The sequence below is a fragment of the Bufo bufo genome, chromosome 2 (assembly GCF_905171765.1).
Source record: "Bufo bufo chromosome 2, aBufBuf1.1, whole genome shotgun sequence".
Taxonomy (NCBI): Eukaryota; Metazoa; Chordata; class Amphibia; order Anura; family Bufonidae; genus Bufo; species Bufo bufo.
The window spans coordinates 170073270-170090735 of record NC_053390.1 but is presented as its reverse complement, the minus strand read 5'-3'; the positions used below and the strand labels follow the sequence as shown (position 1 = coordinate 170090735).

Here is a 17466-nt window from a genome sequence, read left to right as displayed (position 1 = left end):
TTTGCTCAGTCGTCAACATGCATGGCACCTACCTGGAACTGACCTTTGACATCATTAAAACATTATGAATGATACTGGCAACTTGCCCAACTGAAATGCCAAATTCATTTGCCATAACTCTCACTTTGAAGATCTTCCAAAATCATGGCCTCCACTTTACGGCACATTTCCTCTGAAGACGCTTCGACAGGTCGCCCTGAATGGGGGTCATCTTCAATTAATTCCCTACCCTATTTAGGCTACGTCTACACGACGACATTTGTCGCGTGACAGATAGGGCCCAACTACACTGCAACATTTGTAGCGCAACATTTTGTTGCACTAATGTCGCGCAACAATTTTTATAATGGAAGTCTATGGTGTCGCTCTGCAACATGCTGCGACTGCGACGCAACAGTTGCAGAAAATCCATTTGAGATGGATTTTTCTGCGACTGTCTCAGTCGCAGCATGTTGCATAGCGACACCATAGACTGCCATTATAAAAATTGTTGCGCGACATTAGTGCTACAAATGTTGCAGTGTAGTTGTACCCTATCTGTCGCGCGACAAATATCGTCGTGTAGACATAGCCTTAAACTGCTTGGCCCAAAGCTTTAGAAAGGTGCATCATCACCATATACAGCAATCATCCTTTCATGGATTTCTTTAGGCTTCTTTTCTTCCTTTGTAAGGAATTTAAACACAGAACAAAGCTCCAAATCTCTCACTTTATTTGTAGACCCGCACTGTACTGCACTTGCCATCCTGTCACTTTCCAGTGCTTTCGTCAGACTGAACAGCTATTGTGTGTGTTCCATGTCCAGACACATCACGGCACATGGTGCAGACAGCTCTCCAACACCTACATAACATGCTAGGGTAGATAACTTACTGAACACCCCTCGTATAAGAAAAAATACCGTACTTTACTTTGCTATTCTTCAGTTGCTCAGTTATCCTTTTGTATAGTGTGTGTAATACATGTTTTCATAAAAATTAAAAAAATTAAAACCTTGCCTCTGCAGCCAGATTTTTATATTGCACTTGCAGACTTAACCAGCTTAGTACAAGTACTTCATCATTCATAAAATATTTATTTTGCAGAACATCTAACATGAAACCATAACATTAAAGCAATTTATTACAGTGTTAAAATAGTTAATTTTTATTCAGCCAAAATCGGAAAAAAACAACCCCCCCCCCCCCCAACAATGATAAACATTAGAATTAGACACTTTCCCCCTGACACAATAAACAAAGAGCCAATTACTTTGAAATGCACTGAAAAATGGTATTTGTAACAAATCCATTCATTCTAAATATGGGCATAAATAATCTATCCAACAACCGAGGAACATACAGGAATGATGCAGATATGATTCATCCTAGAATAATAGAAATCATGTACTGTAAGAGGATACAAAACATAGCAACACTGGAAATTTAACAAAGTCATTTTTTTCTGTACTTTTTTTTTTGTTAACACTTTCTCTGAACATGGCAGCGGCCAAGACACACAAACATGCCTTAAAGGTGTTACACCGTTTTGAAACACATTGCAGCCAGTAGCTTGCTCTGCTAGCAATCTTAAGTAAAGGGCAACATTCACATCCAACCCTAGCAGTTCCTTCACTTAGATGTATTTTCTTTTGGTAAACATATCTCAGCTTGAAAAAAAAAAAGTACAAAGGAATGCTATTTAAAAGAAGGCAAGTTTGGTACTTTTATACTGATGTCACCAATATTAATGTTTCTTGGCATCTCTGGGAGGTTCATATTCTTTACAGCAGACACTGCCCGTGCTGGAGCACCTGCAAATCCCGCCTGTGTACAGAGTAGAGAACAAAAGAAAGACATAGAAAAACAAGATCAATGTCATGGTCTCTTTATTCAGTTTACTTGATTTAAGTCTTAAAAGTTGCGGGGAGTCCCCTGGATTGCATGAAATTGGTTAATATGAGTTTAAGATTAGACGTGGGACAAAAGACGCATGAAATGTCAATATGAACATTAATGTGATTATGGGAAGGCTTATGAGGTGCTGAGATGTTAATCATTTCCCCTGCCTATTAGGGTCTACTATACAAAGGTTACCAGTAAAAGAAGTTCCTTTTCCTTATTATATGAATTTTTGTATTTTGAGTAAAAAAAAAAAAGACAGTAATGACATATGCAAACAATATCCCACATACGACAATTGAGAACTACCGTTCAACAATTATTAGCATTTTAGTTAAATACGTCTGAACTGAACTCTGGGCCCATCACAAGTACACTGCAGTAAGCAGTACGGTACAATAAGCTAAAGCGGTAATCACGGTTATCATTTCAGCATGTTAACGCACATGTACTGTACCAGGTTACCTGTAATGTTGCTGCAAGGAAAGGCCCTATAATATAAATGAAATACGATAATCCAGATAAAATAGTACCATTGCTATAAATCCTTCCCTAAGGTAGAAAGTTGATATATAACAAACCTTGTCGGCCAGAATTGGCCTTGATAGAAAAAAATGCCTCCTTGTTTTAAAAAACGCAACAGAATACATATAAAGATGGCCATAATGATAATCAATAGCAAACAGACCATAGTTGCCGATTACTATGTCTATAAGGCCCTACATTGGCAGAATTAAGATGGAAGGGCATTCAACTGGTTGACAATGGAAGGCGAGAAACCGTAGCCATCCATACCTGCAACAGTGGGAACATAGTGTATTTCTGTGTGGTACATCATTCCCATCATTTCAAATATTTTTCAGTTTATATCCCTTTAATGTTAAATGGATGGAGTTCTTATAGGTCGCCATACCCATTAATACGGATACTGTATATTAACATACCAACATATTTATAAGATTATTCAGGACCCCAGTGAATTTAATAGCAAATTGTTATTTTTATTCTGGTAAAATATCAGTGGATGTAACCTGTTCACGAGGTCAGTAGATACTAACAAAAGCTCTTTTCCAAACAATTATTTTTTCCGCAAATCACATTAAGGAACAGGACAATAAGGGTTTGTCACAACTAACATACGCTAACTGGTTCTAACAGGCTCATGAAGCTTGGATGAAATGGGGATGGAAAAGGGGTTCAAAGAGCATGACGATTATAAGCTACCTCAATGAAAAGTAGAGAAAGAAAACAAAATGAAGTCTGCAAGTATATCAATATAAGGCCAAACTGATTGTGAAGACTTGTTTCATTTAAAAGCTATGGATTCACAAGGATAGGAATGTAAAGAGATGATAATATACTATTTCAAATTCGTATGCCAGATCCACAAAATATATATAAAAAAAAAAAAAAAAATTGAAACATTTTTAAAGGAAATAAACAAGACTACAAGCACATTGCCGAGTGTAAATTCAAAAGTAAATACTTAATAAACAGAATTAAATTTAACTCATGGCAATTTTCAGGCATGATATATTTTTTTGACATTTTAGTTCTTTTTGTTAATAGTTCCAACTGAGAAAGAGGTTTTGATATAATTATAAGTGACCTGTCATGAAACTCATTAGGAACACTAGTCTTTATAAGAAATGCATGCCTCTACTGATGTACATTCTTGGCCAAAGCATCATAACATAATGTAGAAACCACCTGCTTATATCACGTATAATGTGTGTAGGTCCCCATCATGCTAACAAAACAGCTCCCACCCATCAAGGCATGGACCACATAACACCTCCGAAGGGGTCCTGTGGTATCTAGCATCAAGACGTTAGAAGCCAATCATTTAAAGCATAAGGCTTATTGCACACGACCGTATGGCTTTTTCAGTGTTTTGCGGTCCGTTTTAAACGGATCCGTTGTTCCGTTTTTTGTTTCTGTTGTGTTTCCGTTTCCGTTCCGTTTTTCCGTTCCGTTTTTCCGTATGGCAAATACAGTATACAGTAATTTCATAGAAAAAAATGGGCTGGGCATAACATTTTCAATAGATGGATCCGCAAAAAACGGAACGGATACGGAAGACATACGGATGCACTTCCGTATGCATTCCGTTTTTTTGCGGACCCATAGACTTTAATGGAGCCACGGAACGTGATTTGCGGCCAAATATAGGACATGTTCTATGTTAAAACGGAACGGAAAAACGGAAACGGAATGCATACGGAGTACATTCCGTTTTTTTTGCGGACCCATTGAAATCAATGGTTCCGTATACGGACCGTATACGGACCGCAAAAAACGGCCAGTAAACGGGAAAAAAAAACGGCCGTGTGAAAGAGGCCTAACCATTTTTTTTAAATATACTAGAAAGGTGTGGTGCCACCATTAAATAAATCTGTTACCAAGATTTTGGAATATTATCTGCTGTAATACATGAGAAGTATTGCAGATTAAGAGACCAGATTGTCATTTTTTATTTTCCTACTGTCCCCCGTTTCTCCACTGTCAGCATTTAAAGCTGTGCTGAAATACACAGTCAGGACAAGTACAAGTCCTCTCCATTATGTTAGCACAGCAGTTCAGACTATGTATTTCAGCCCAGCTTTTTAGTGCTGTAGAAAAATAAATAAAATGGTCATATGGTCTCCTTAGCTGCAGTACTACTAATGTATTCTCTTTAAATATTATTTTTAATATAATGCAGCGTGAAAAACGAGTTACTTTTGCATTTTACGTAAACATGCTCCAGTTGTGAGATATTCTCTTTACTTCTATATAATGAGGCCTCCTGATGTATAATCTGTATAGTAATGTGCACGTCCACCTACCGAGGTGGTCGCACATGCTCAGTTCCATCCCTCAACTGCCACCAGCTCTAATTATTGTTAGAAGCTGTGAAAGTTACAGGGAGAAAGCTGCAACGCAAAATTAAAGTAAAACTATAAGTCATGTAAATTGAGAGGTGTGGTCATCAGGGATTGGTTTCGTTTTACCAGCAAACTCAACAGATGCTCAACAGCATATCTAGGAAATTTGGGGGCCAAGTCTGCACTGTGAACTATTTGTCAGGTTCCTCATTACATTTCTAGACAATTTTTGCATTGTGGCAGAATGCATTATTTTGCTGAAACAGGCACCTATTAGGAAATATCATTATGAAGGGGTTTACTTGGTCTGTGACTATACTTATAGAGGACCTGTCACCGCTCCTGACATGCCTGTTTAATAGCAACATGCATTTCCCATGTAATGACAATTCTGGAGCACCTATTCTTATGGCTCTATGTTGTGCCATCCCTTTATTATTTCAACTAGAAGTTATGAATGAATTGCTAGTAGCCTGCAGTAAGGGTACAGAGGGGAGGTAACCAGTTAGGTTGTGTACCTGCATAGCCCCATCTCTCCAATCAGTGCTGACATTCAGACTGTTCCGGTATACACCCCCAACTGGTTACCTCCCCTCTGTACCCTTACTGCAGACTGCTAGCAATTCATTCATAACTTCTAGTAGAAATAATAAAGGAATGACACATCATAGAGCAATAAGAATAGATGTTCCAGAGTTGTTATTACATGGGGAATGCATGAAGCTATTAAAACAGGCATGTCAGGAGAGGCGACAGGTCCTCTTTAAGTAGGTGGTATAAAAATTGCAAATTTTCTGCGAAATTGTACCCTTACAAATTAAGGGCTTCCATCCCATTTACTAGGTGCAAAAGATGTGATGCCATGGTGCCTTACTTTTAGTTCCTGCTCCTCCCCACATGCTCAAGAGATCCGGCCAAGATTCTTCAGCCTGTACCGATCCTGAAGCCTACAGCCAGCATGCATTAAAGCACCCATGGCCACCCACTATCACTGAGCCATGCAGACAAGCCAAGAAACAGTACTGCTGGCAACAGTGTGGACCCACTACCTACTTAGGACTGTGTTGTCCTATTTTTGGCCACTTTTAGTAGGCACTAAACTCCGCTTACAAGGAACACCCACAACACTTATGGCTTTAGGGAACCTTTGACCCAGTCGCCTAGCCATCACAGTTTGCACCTTGTCGCTCAAATCTTTATGCTTACCCATTTTTACTGTTTCCAACACATCAAATTTAAAGAGGACCTGTCACCACAAAATGCAATCCGAAAGAATCATGTTATAGAGCAGTAAAAGCTGAGAAGATGGAGATATAGTTTTGTGGTGAAAGATTCAATAAAACCTGTAATTTACACATTTATATCTTTGACTTGTCCACCTCCTGAGAGCAGCATCAGTACAGGGGGGAGGTGTTCACAGTGACTGATAGCATTGTGTGTATTAGTGTGTATACAGAGATAGCTGTCAATCACTGATAACACCTCCTCCCTGTACCGATAGCTGTTCACAGGAAGTGGAAAAGCAGATATATAAATGTATAAATTACAAGTGTTACTGAATCTTTTCAAACAAAAATATATATCAATCCGCTCAGCTTCTCTTGCTCTATAACATGGTGCTTTCCGATTGCATTGCATTTTCTGGTGACAGGTCCTCTTTAAAGGGCTTCTGTCACCCCACTAAAAAGTCTTATTATTTTTTTTGGCTACTTATAATCCCTATACTGCGATATATCAATATATAATGCTATTACTCATTTTGGTTCAGTAATTAATTAAAAAAACGGACTTTTATAATATGCAAATTACCTGTCTACCAGCAAGTAGGGCAACTACCTGCTGCTAGCAGCCGCATCCTTCTTTCATAATGAAGCCCCCTCCTCTTGTTGATTGACAGGGCCAGCGAACTCGCTCGTCCTCTGGCTGGCCCTGTCTGCATTCAAAATCTGGGAGGAGGACGCTCGCTCGGCCGCTCCTTCCTCAGTGCGCCTGCGCCGGGTGTAGATGTGACGTCATCGGCGCAGGCGCATTGAGGATGCAGTGGCCGAGCGAGCGTCCTCCTCTCAGTGCGCCTGCGCCGACTGAAGACAGGTACGGCGCAGGCGCCAGATTTTGAATGCAGACAGCGCCAGCCAGAGGACGAGCGAGTTCGCTGGCCCTGTCAATCAACATGAGGAGGGGGCGTCATTATGATAGGAGGATGCGGCTGCTACCAGCAAGTAGCCGCCCTACTTGCTGGTAGACAGGTAATGTGCATATTATAAAAGTCCGTTTTTTTGAATTAACTACTGAACCAAAATGAGTAATAGCATTATATATTGATATATCGCAGTATAGGGATTATAAGTAGCCCAAAAAAAAACAAAAAACTTTATTGGGGTGACAGAAGCCCTTTAAGACCTAATCATTCACTTGCTGTCAATGTATCCCACCCCTTGAATGGTGCCATTGTAGCAAGATAACCAAAGTTATTCACTTTACTAGTCGGTTTTAATACTATGGCTGATAATCGATTTACTATGTGTATATGGGATGTAATACCTAAACCCTCGCACTTCTACTGAACCAAACAGTGTTGTACTATAATGAGATAAAGTAAATTAATATATTTTAAAGTGCATCTGTTACCACGATCAACACTATTACACCAGGCATACTGCCTGGTAGAATCGATCATTGGGACTAAAATAAACTCTTTCTCCCTGTAATTCTTAACTTTAGCTAAATGCAACTTAAGTTCTCGCGACAGGTACAGCGCTGGTGGACGAGACTTAATGAACAGCGCCATGCATATATGGCGGGCTGATTGGGTGGGTGCAGGAGCTGCGCCCGCCTGATCAGCAGCAGGGGTCCGGCAATCACTGATAGCTGGACCCCTGCTGTATGCGCCGGCATTGGTGAAAACACCAATGCCGGCGCATTAACCCTCGCACTGCCGTGGTCAGCGCTGACGGCAGCACATGTGAGATTCTGCTGGGTGTGGGGTGGCCATCGGGTCCCCGCGCTGCTGTGACTTCCTAAGGCATCGTGGCTGCCTTCCGTGACAGCCTGTGAGATCCAGCCCCCTGGATCTCACAGGCAGGAAGCTGTAAGTGTATTACAGTGTGTAATACAAAGCCACGGAGTGATATAAAAACTCAATAAAAAACAAAATAAGTCTTACCTTATTGCTGCCATTCCAGTGTGCACTGTAGCCATGACCTCTCCAACAATCCCATGTGATCACTGAAGCAAATCACCAGCCTCAGCCGTCACGTGGGATATTTAGAGATGCCATCACTGCATCTCTGTAGGAATGACATAATGACATGCTGTCCATAGCGGTCAATGGAAAAGGAAGGAGGAAGCAGCTGCAGAGTGGGAGAGGCAAAGATACGCATACCTTAATTCTCTTTCTTTTTTCTATCTCACTTTAGTGATGGAATCACAGATACAATGCACAGTACAGATGTACAGTATAATGTCATCAATGCTACTGCTTAAGAGGGTGTGATGCAGGGATAAAGGTACAGAATCACCTCTACTCTATGTGTGATTTGTATGGAAGACATTATACAAGTTATCTCCTTGTCCTCCTCCTCATAGACTTCTATGGGCAACTGTAATCTGATCACTCAGTGAAGCTAAAAAGTTCTCCTCTCTGAAGACAGATCAGCAAATTCAGCGAACCTGATCAGTGAATTCAATGTGAGCGAACAGTTTAAAAAGTGGAGGGAGAAAGAAGAAAAGAACCTGACAAGTGGCAAACGATTTTTTCTCAAATCAGATATATTCTAAAGTTCGCTATCTTCACTTATACTATTGATTTCTGAAAAGTTGTGTATAATGGGATGAACACTTTAAAAGGATATTCCAGTGGAAAAAAAAAAAGATTTTGAATGGCCATGAAATGGTAAAAAGAAAATAAACGAGTTTATACTCCCCTTTCGCTGCTGTTCCGACAGTGCCGGACTGCTCCACTTCCTGTGGATGTCTTGACGTGGAAGGGAACGGCTGGGAATGCTGCTCATCCACTCACTGGTTGGGGCGGTTTATTGCTGCAGCCAGCGATTAGCTGAGCACCATTCCCAGCCATTTCGAGAAAGCAGGAAGTGGCGCACAGTGGGGTCTAGGGCACCATGTGAACAGCAGTGTCACGGGATTAGCTAGGCTAGTTTATTTTTTAACCATTTCATGGCCATTTTTTCTACTGAACTAGCCTTTTAAACTGTGCCATCAGTATATGCTACCCCAAAATTGGATTTTCTATAAGTCTGTTATGGGTAGAGAACTGAAAAGATACTGGACACTGTGGTCCCTTCACATTTCTGGAAAAGCAAAACGTTTCTAAATCTTTCTGGTGGGAATGATTCGCTTTTTTCTCCCTTTTGGTAACCTTCAATTAGTGTGGCCCCATTTCTATATTATATCTTCACATTAATTAAATTTAACAGAATGCCTGATGACATCCCCCGTGCTCACACATGAAAGAGGACGAACGCAAGAACAAAGAGTCTTAATTAAAGGGAGTTATAAGGCTACTTTCACACTTGCGTTGTTCTTTTCCGGCATAGAGTTCCATCACAGGGGCTCTATATCGGAAAATAACTGATCAGGCATATCCCCATGCATTCTGAATGGAGAGTAATCCGTTCAGGATGCATCAGGATGTCTTCAGTTCAGTCATTTTGACTGATCAGGCAAAAGATAAAACCGTAGCATGCTACGGTTTTATCTCTGGCGAAAAAAACTGAAGACATGCCTGAATGCCGGCATTTTTTCCCATAGGAATGTATTAGTGCCGGATCCGTCATTCAAAATACTGGAATGCCGGATCCGTCCTTCCGGCCTGCACAGACCGGTAAAAATGTGAAAAAAGATACAAGACGGATCCGTCTGTCCGCATGACAAGCGGAGAGACGGATCCGCCCTTGCAATGCATTTGTGAGGCGGATCCGGATCTGTCTCACAAATGCTTTCAGTCAGCGGCAGATAGTGTGAAAGTAGCCTAAACCAAGTGATAACTAGCTCCCTCTTTAATGTAATAACTAAATTGTAGCAAAACTTAGGGCTCTTTCACACTTGCGTTCTTTTCTTCCGGCATAGAGTTCCGTCGTCGGGGCTCTATGCCGGAAGAATCCTGATCAGTTTTATCCTAATGCATTCTGAATGGAGAGAAATCCGTTCAGGATGCATCAGGATGTCTTCAGTTCCGGAACGGACCGTTTTTTGGCCGGAGAAAATACCGCAGCATGCTGCGCTTTTTGCTCCGGCCAAAAATCCTGAACACTTGCCGCAAGGCCGGATCCGGAATTAATGCCCATTGAAAGGCATTGATCCGGATCCGGCCTTAAGCTAAACGTCGTTTCGGCGCATTGCCGGATCCGACGTTTAGCTTTTTCAGAGTGGTTACCATGGCTGCCGGGACGCTAAAGTCCTGGCAGCCATGGTAAAGTGTAGTGGGGAGCGGGGGAGCAGTATACTTACCATCCGTGCGGCTCCCGGGGCGCTCCAGAGTGACGTCAGGGCGCCCCACGCGCATGGGTCATCCATGCGCATGGGGTGCTCCGACGTCATTCTGGAGCGTCCCGGGAGCCGCACGGACTGTAAGTATACTGCTCCCCCGCTCCCCACTACTACTATGGCAACCAGGACTTTAACAGCGTCCTGGGTGCCATAGTAACACTGAACGCATTTTGAAGACGGATCAGTCTTCAAATGCTTTCAGTTCACTTGCGTTTTTCCGGATCCGGCGGGCACCTCCGGCAAATGGAGTACACGACGGATCCGGACAACGCAAGTGTGAAAGAGGCCTTAGGCAAGTCTTCTACTAGAATGCAAAAAAAAAAAAAAGTAGATGATAAACAAAAAAGGCATGAAATGTTGCAATATCTAGTGAAGGAAAGGTTAGTAAAACTAAAAAAAAAAAAAAAAAAAAAAAAAGTTACAAAATCAGCAGCAATAATGCCCGTGTGGCTGGCAGTTTTATGAATTTAGGGTTAGGGATGTCTGGCCTAAATATGTCATTGACATCATTTTGCTTTGCCTTTCTCAGTGTGTCAGATATATTTCGGCAGCATACCTTGATCTACCTGTCCTGTCTGGGAGATTGAAAGATAAAACTCTGCAAGAGAGAAGAATGGAATAAACTAAAAAAAAAAAAGTTTATATGAACAATTTCTTCTCTGGGGTTAGCTAAAGAACAAATCCATAGTAGGCTAGTTTCACACTAGCGACAGCCTTCTCCGGCAGGCTGTTCCGGCATAGTTTTATATCGGCCGCCTATCTGCATGTTTGCCGTGCTGCGGCCGGACCTCCGGCCTGCCCCCATTATAGTGAATAGGGCTGTCATGATACCAAAATTTTTTGATTTTGAGAACACTGCTGGGGCTCCGATCACAACTTCCACTGCACCACCAATAGAGAGGCCGGAGGGGACCCTGTGGCCACTGCCACCAATGATTATAATACTGGGGGGGGGGGCGGAGGGGTGCGCACTGCGCCACCAATGACTTTAATACTGGGTTCAAGAGGGCGCACTGGGCCACCAATGTTTTAATTACTGGGGGGGGGGGGGGTAATTAACGTTTAATACAGATACAGGAGGCGGGTGCCGGCGGCAGAATCATATAGCTGGAACCCGCCTCCTGTATCTGTATTAAAAGTTAGTTATCTTTGTTCGTGGCGCAGTGGCCACTGCCCCTCCCCTCCTCCTCTCTCTTCTCATTGGTGGCAGCGGCAAAGTGGGGAGGAAGAGACTGCCTCCTTCTCCACTGTGCTGCGGAGGAGAACATTACGCGTGCTGAGAGCAGCAGAACGTGACATGTTCTGTGATACTAGGCTGCGCAGTAGCGCAGCCTAGTATCGGTAAAAGGCAAATCCCAGTATAGAATCAATACTGATACAAAAGTATCGATTGGGTATCAATTATTCGAAACCTGGTATAACCCTAATAGTGAATGGGGCCGGAGCGGATTTCCAGCAGCGCACTAGCACGGATCCGGCAGGCTGTTCCCCCGCCGGAACAGCCTGCCGGAGAAGGCTGCAGCTAGTGTGAAAGTAGCCATAGATGTAAGAAAAAATATATAAAAAGACACCCATGGGACTGTGTCACTAAAGCTTGATAATTGGAAACTGGACATCCAGGATTATATTTGATATCTGAAATAAAAATATTTTCACATAAAAAAAAAATGTAAAGAGCCATGAAGTTGCATATTGTACAACATAACGTGAAAAATGTATCAACCCAGGGTCACCATTTCCAACATGTGCTTTAGTTAACGTAGTGATTACAGAACATTCAGCATCTAAACACAGTAGAGGCAGCCATTTTTCCTCAATGTAGGCCTATACTTCTAGAAATCCAAACTGCTCCACTCTGCAAAATACTGTAAAAACCATTACCAAGTCACTAATACTGATTCAGTCTGCAAAATGGCTGTATAGATGAAGAGCACTATAACATTCAGAAGGGACAGTTATGAACATATATAGAAAATGAAAACAGAGTAAGCCAAGAACAAACAGATTAGATGTTCCTGCAAACATGTGATCTAAAATATTTTTAGAAAGAGCCCCATGAAGTCAAATGAACTAAAGAGAAGTCAATTACGCAATGAACACAGACACTGAACCATTAAAGGAGTTTTCCGGTAAAAAATATAATTTTTTTAAACAAATTCCTGCAGCATGGATCCGGAGATAGAAGATTCATACTTTCCTGCTCTACCCTCTTCCGGTGGTCCATGCTTCCTCTGCTCTTGACATCTTCCGGTCCTGGCACTGTTTACATCCGGCTGGACATAGTCACATCCACCGCTCCAGCCAATGACTCGCTCCAGCGGTGATGTGGCCACAAGCAGCATGAAGCAGATAAGTATGAATCTTCTCTTTCAGGGGCCATGCCGTGGGAACTTGTTAAAAAAAAATAGATTTTCACCAGAAAACCCCTTTAATAAATACTTATTAGTGAATAAAATGATCAAAACCATATTCAGTTTACCTAAATGTCATAGGGTTAACCCATGAAATGTATTACTATGCACTGAATAGGGCATTTCAAATAAAGGATTATTGCCATATACCCATTATAAAAATATTGCTAGGTTTTTCATTTGCATTACATTTTTCTCTCTGCTGAAATGCTGGCTCACCTTCTCCTGCATTCAGTGGTAGACCAGATATGCTCAGTAGCTTCCCTGCTTTCAGTGCAGTAGTGATCTCATAGTGAACTGGCTTAAATATACATCTACGCTAGAGGCTAGACAATAGAGAAAGAGATACCATAGTGCAATACAGGAGAGGAAGGGGTTAATAGGAGCTGACTGCAAGGCACTCCTGGGAGATGCAGGTGCTTGTTACATGGGATGAGCTGCTGCCCAACCACAAACAGTGAAAAGGCAAGAGCAGCTTGTCCGATGTGAGTGGGACGAGCAGTTGTAGTTCCACCGCACCGTCACTACAAGGGGGATGGCGTGCAGTTAAATTCTGAAGAGGACGCAGCATTACAAGAGCACAGCGACCCCTTCAAAACAGCTGACCGGCTGGGGTGCTGGGAGTCAGACCAGCACCGATGTGATACTGATGACCAATTTTGAGATAGGTCATCAAAATTAAACACCTGGAAAACCCCTCAACCCTCAAGCAGACTGGAAACAGTTGGTAGATAATATATACATGGAGTCGCAGCCAGCAGGGTTCGCCCCTTTAACAGTGAGTTTCACAGCACCCTACTCCCTTAACAGTGACCTCCACAGCAGTTGCCCCTTTAATATTGGCCCCTACCTTCTTAACAGTGACCTCTAGTGCCCGCCCTTTTAACAATGACCTCCACAGTGCCTTGCCCCTTTAGGGCTACACGACGACATGTGTCGCACAACATTTTGTCTCAACAATTTTTTTAATGATAAGTTATGGTGTCGCAATGCGACATGTGACATGCTGCGACTGCGACACGACAGTTGCAAAAAATCCATCCAAGATGGATTTTTCTGCGACTGTCGCATCGCAGTCGCAGCATGTCACAGTGCAACACCATAGACTATCATTATAAAAATTGTCGTGCGACATCAATGTCGCGCGACGCATGTAGCAGTGTAGTTGTGCCCTATGTAGCAGTATGTGACTCAAATAGTGATCATCTTCAACTGCACAGTGGTAGGAATTCCTTTCCATGTTTTTCAACTTAGAATTTTAAAATATATAAAACATATGACTTGGCTTTAGGTTCTAGGAATTAACACACAGGAATCCAGAGACTGGCCTGGTTCTTCAAAGACAGATGTTTCACCAAAATAATGAACATATGAAGTGCAAATGGTTAGCCTCCTCTGTAGCACAGTTCATCCCTACTACACCATCTCAGGGGGCAGTCGGTTCATATTTTGTAATCAACTGAGGGGAAAGGGGAGGCAGAATTGGTTTTACAATCTCATATCCCTGAATTGCAGTTTCCCTGTGGGAAGTATGTATCACGTGCAAACAATTCCACGTGAAAGACACGAGGAACTACAAAACAACAACATCTGACGAAAAGTGAATAATATATATTGACATTGCAGGAATGTTAATATTTGGGTGGTTAATGTCACTTGTCAGGAGTGAGTATACAAATAGAACTACCTGCAAACCAAAGGCATATATATATATATATATATATATATATATATATATATATACATATACACACTGTTGAGGAAGGGTTGAGACGCATGCATATATGATATATATGTACATGCATTAATGGTCACTTCATAGGATGATGTGCGCGGATGTGCCCAGCATCTACGCACATCTGCCCTTAGTGGCCCACAGGGGCTCATGTTGGGCCCTGTGGGAAATGTGTGGTCCCTGGTTGATCTGTGCCCCCCTTATATGTGTCCCCTTATAGTTAGTATATATTTCCTGTCCCTCTCATGTAGATATATATATATATATATATATATATATGGATGTGAGTATGCAGTGCATACATCTATATATTTGTATCTGCCATGGCTCTCCCCCAGGTATATATATATATATATATATATATATATATGGGCCTATAACTGCCTATGTATGCCCCAGGTTTATAATGAGTACATATGTGTATATAGATGCGCCCCAAGTATCTATTTACATATATATACTTAAATGCCCCCCATAGGGACAGCGTTTAGCCAGTTCCTGCAGTGGGGTGGATATGTCTCCAGATGGCTGGTGACTTCAAAGGCTAAGAAATCAATTGATCCTTTTGTTGATTTTATCAGCCTAGTTACTTATGTTTGGGACATGGCTGGGCGTGTGGTGCTGCTAGCCTCAGGGGGGCCAACTGTCTGTTCTGAGGGCAGGCATACGTCACAGTGACACTATGATGTCACATCCCTGAGGAAGGAGGAGGGGGGCTGGTTTTGGGCTATAAAGCCCCAAGCAGGGCAGACATGCTTTCTCTTGGATTCCTGGACTGCAATGAGAGACACATGGGAGCTGCACCCTGAAGGAAGAGAGGCCACATGGCCCTGAGAATGGCTGAGTACCCCTTTCCCTCCAGACCCCTAATACACCTGCCCTGATTCACCCCTTCCCTGCCACCAACTCATACCCCTGTAGCTGCCCTGTAATCTGCCTGCATACCCCAGTAGTAGCTGAGTGTGTGCTGCTAAGGAATGTATGTATGTATGTGTATTGTACAGCTAGAGTGTGGGGTGGAATTGGGAATTGTCTAGTGTAGTGAGGTTTGTATTGTGGTGTGTGCGTCTATATGTATATATATTTATAACGATTGATCTATAAATATATATAGATATAGCGTATAATTAGACTTGTATTGTTGTAAGTGACCCCCCCCTGGTTAACCCCTATTTTCCCCCCTGGTTATCCAAACCCCTACTCCCCTGAATAACCCCTGGGCCTCACTGTACACTTGTAGGGTATTAACCCCCTGCATTGCTGAATACTGGGCACCCTGGTACCCAAAACCCCTGCCCTGATTTCCCTGATCCTGTGCCCCTGATATATCCTTGCCCCGATTACCCTTCCATTGTCACGGTACCTTACCCCATTATTTGTGGTTTACTTACACCCCTGTAAGACCACCGTTAACCCTCGTCGTACCCCGTAGGGACAGTGAGTAGCCAGGCGGGTGGGCTGCTAATACGTGTATGTGTGAACTGTATAGATAGTTGATGGGTGGAATTGGGAACGTGTAGTGTAGTTTAGTGCTGTATATTTGTAGTGCTGTATATTGTAAGTGTATTGCGTGCTTAGTGTATTAGGTTTTAATAAATACCGTTATATTTATACCCTTTGTGTAGCGTGTACTTGTTAGCGGTAGCGAGTTAGTAAGGCGCATGCAGCTAGAGTAGTTATTAGTGTAATGCATGGCGAAAGTATGTTATTATTAGTATATAAAGGTATAAATGGGCGGAGTCATCAATAGACGGCCCCTCCCATTTATGAATATTAATTATTGATATTTGCATAAATATTGGTGATCAATATTCCCCCGTTACACACACAATAAGTTTGTAATTCAAATGTCCGTGTTTATTCACACATAAGGTCAAACAAAAAACACTCTTTGCAGGGTTGGCGTTTGTTCACACCGAGTAGAAAGTTCATGCATAACAAAAATCGTCACCTTGTCGGCGGTTCTGCCTCCAGCAGTCTAAATGCAGGCTTTAGGTGGCCTGCTCTCCTAACACACTGGTCTCAGCTTTTCTGCCCAGCACAGGGCTCAGATCACAACATACAGGGTGTTCTGTGCTGCTGAGCCCGGCTGCCTTTTTAAGGATAACCAGGTGCTGTCAAAACCCGGCCTGGATGGTGGGGAGTAGTCACCCACCCAGCACTTTGACTACTTCCAATAAGAGCCGTCCCGGATCAGCTATTTACAGCCATACTAAATAGCAAAAGTGTCAATCAGCATTCCCTTACGTCCTACCAGCAGCACAGATGGGGTTAACTGCCCCTGTGGACTGGTAGGACCGGCGGAATTTTAATGAGCCCAAAGAACCAATAAACGATCTTCAGCTCTCTGAAAGGGAGGAGATCACCCCCCAGCCCACCGTGTTTTTTTCTGTCCTCTGGACAGGTGGACTGGCGGTGTCGCTCCCCCCTCTGGGAGCTGAAGAGTGCTAGGGGCTCTATTTTTTTAAATCTAAAGTTTGCCCTCCATGGCCTCACATTGCCTTTATTTTAGGCTGGTCGGCGTTTCTATCTGGGGTACCGTCGGGGTGAGGGGTGTCCCCTCCCCTCTTTTTTGAACCCAGCTGTGGTATCCCGTCCTCCCTCGCCGCATGTGAGCGGCGCTATGGCCGTCGGGTGCCGCTGGGGTACTGTCGGGGAGGGGGGTGTCCCCTCCTCTCTTCTTCCACTCGAGTGCTGCGGTATCCCGTCCTTCTCTCGCCGCATGTGGCGGTGCTATGGGCGCCGCCATCTCCGGAAGTGACGCGCACTAGGTGCGCTACGTCACTTCCGGTTTTTCCATAGCGATGCCGTGATGGTATAAACCTCACTACTTCTATTAAAACTTTCTCCCCATGTCACCCTGGGATCCAGGATTAGGTGGGGGAGACATTTAGGGCTTGCTGAGCCTGTTTAGGCTCTGTTATTCCTCTGGGCTAGTTACGATTGAGGCCCCGCCCAGGGGGCGGGGCTTCCTCCTCTTAAGCGCCCAGAGCCTGTCAGTCAGTGCTCTGGTTGCGTCGCTTTCACAAGCTAGCTCCAGAGTTCCCTGTGCCTTGAGATATTTAGTA

General features: G+C 43.0%; 1 protein-coding gene across 1 annotated transcript in view; it reads right to left on the bottom strand.

The window, feature by feature from the left end:
- Positions 1–1122: 1122 nt before the first annotated feature.
- AP3S1 (adaptor related protein complex 3 subunit sigma 1) overlaps positions 1123–17466 on the bottom strand; it is a 112879-nt gene continuing 96535 nt past the window's right edge. The window contains exon 6 of the mRNA XM_040421654.1: positions 1123–1805. Within this exon, the coding sequence (XP_040277588.1) occupies positions 1677–1805 (129 nt within the window). The 3' untranslated portion in view covers positions 1123–1676. The remainder of the gene's footprint in view (positions 1806–17466) is intronic.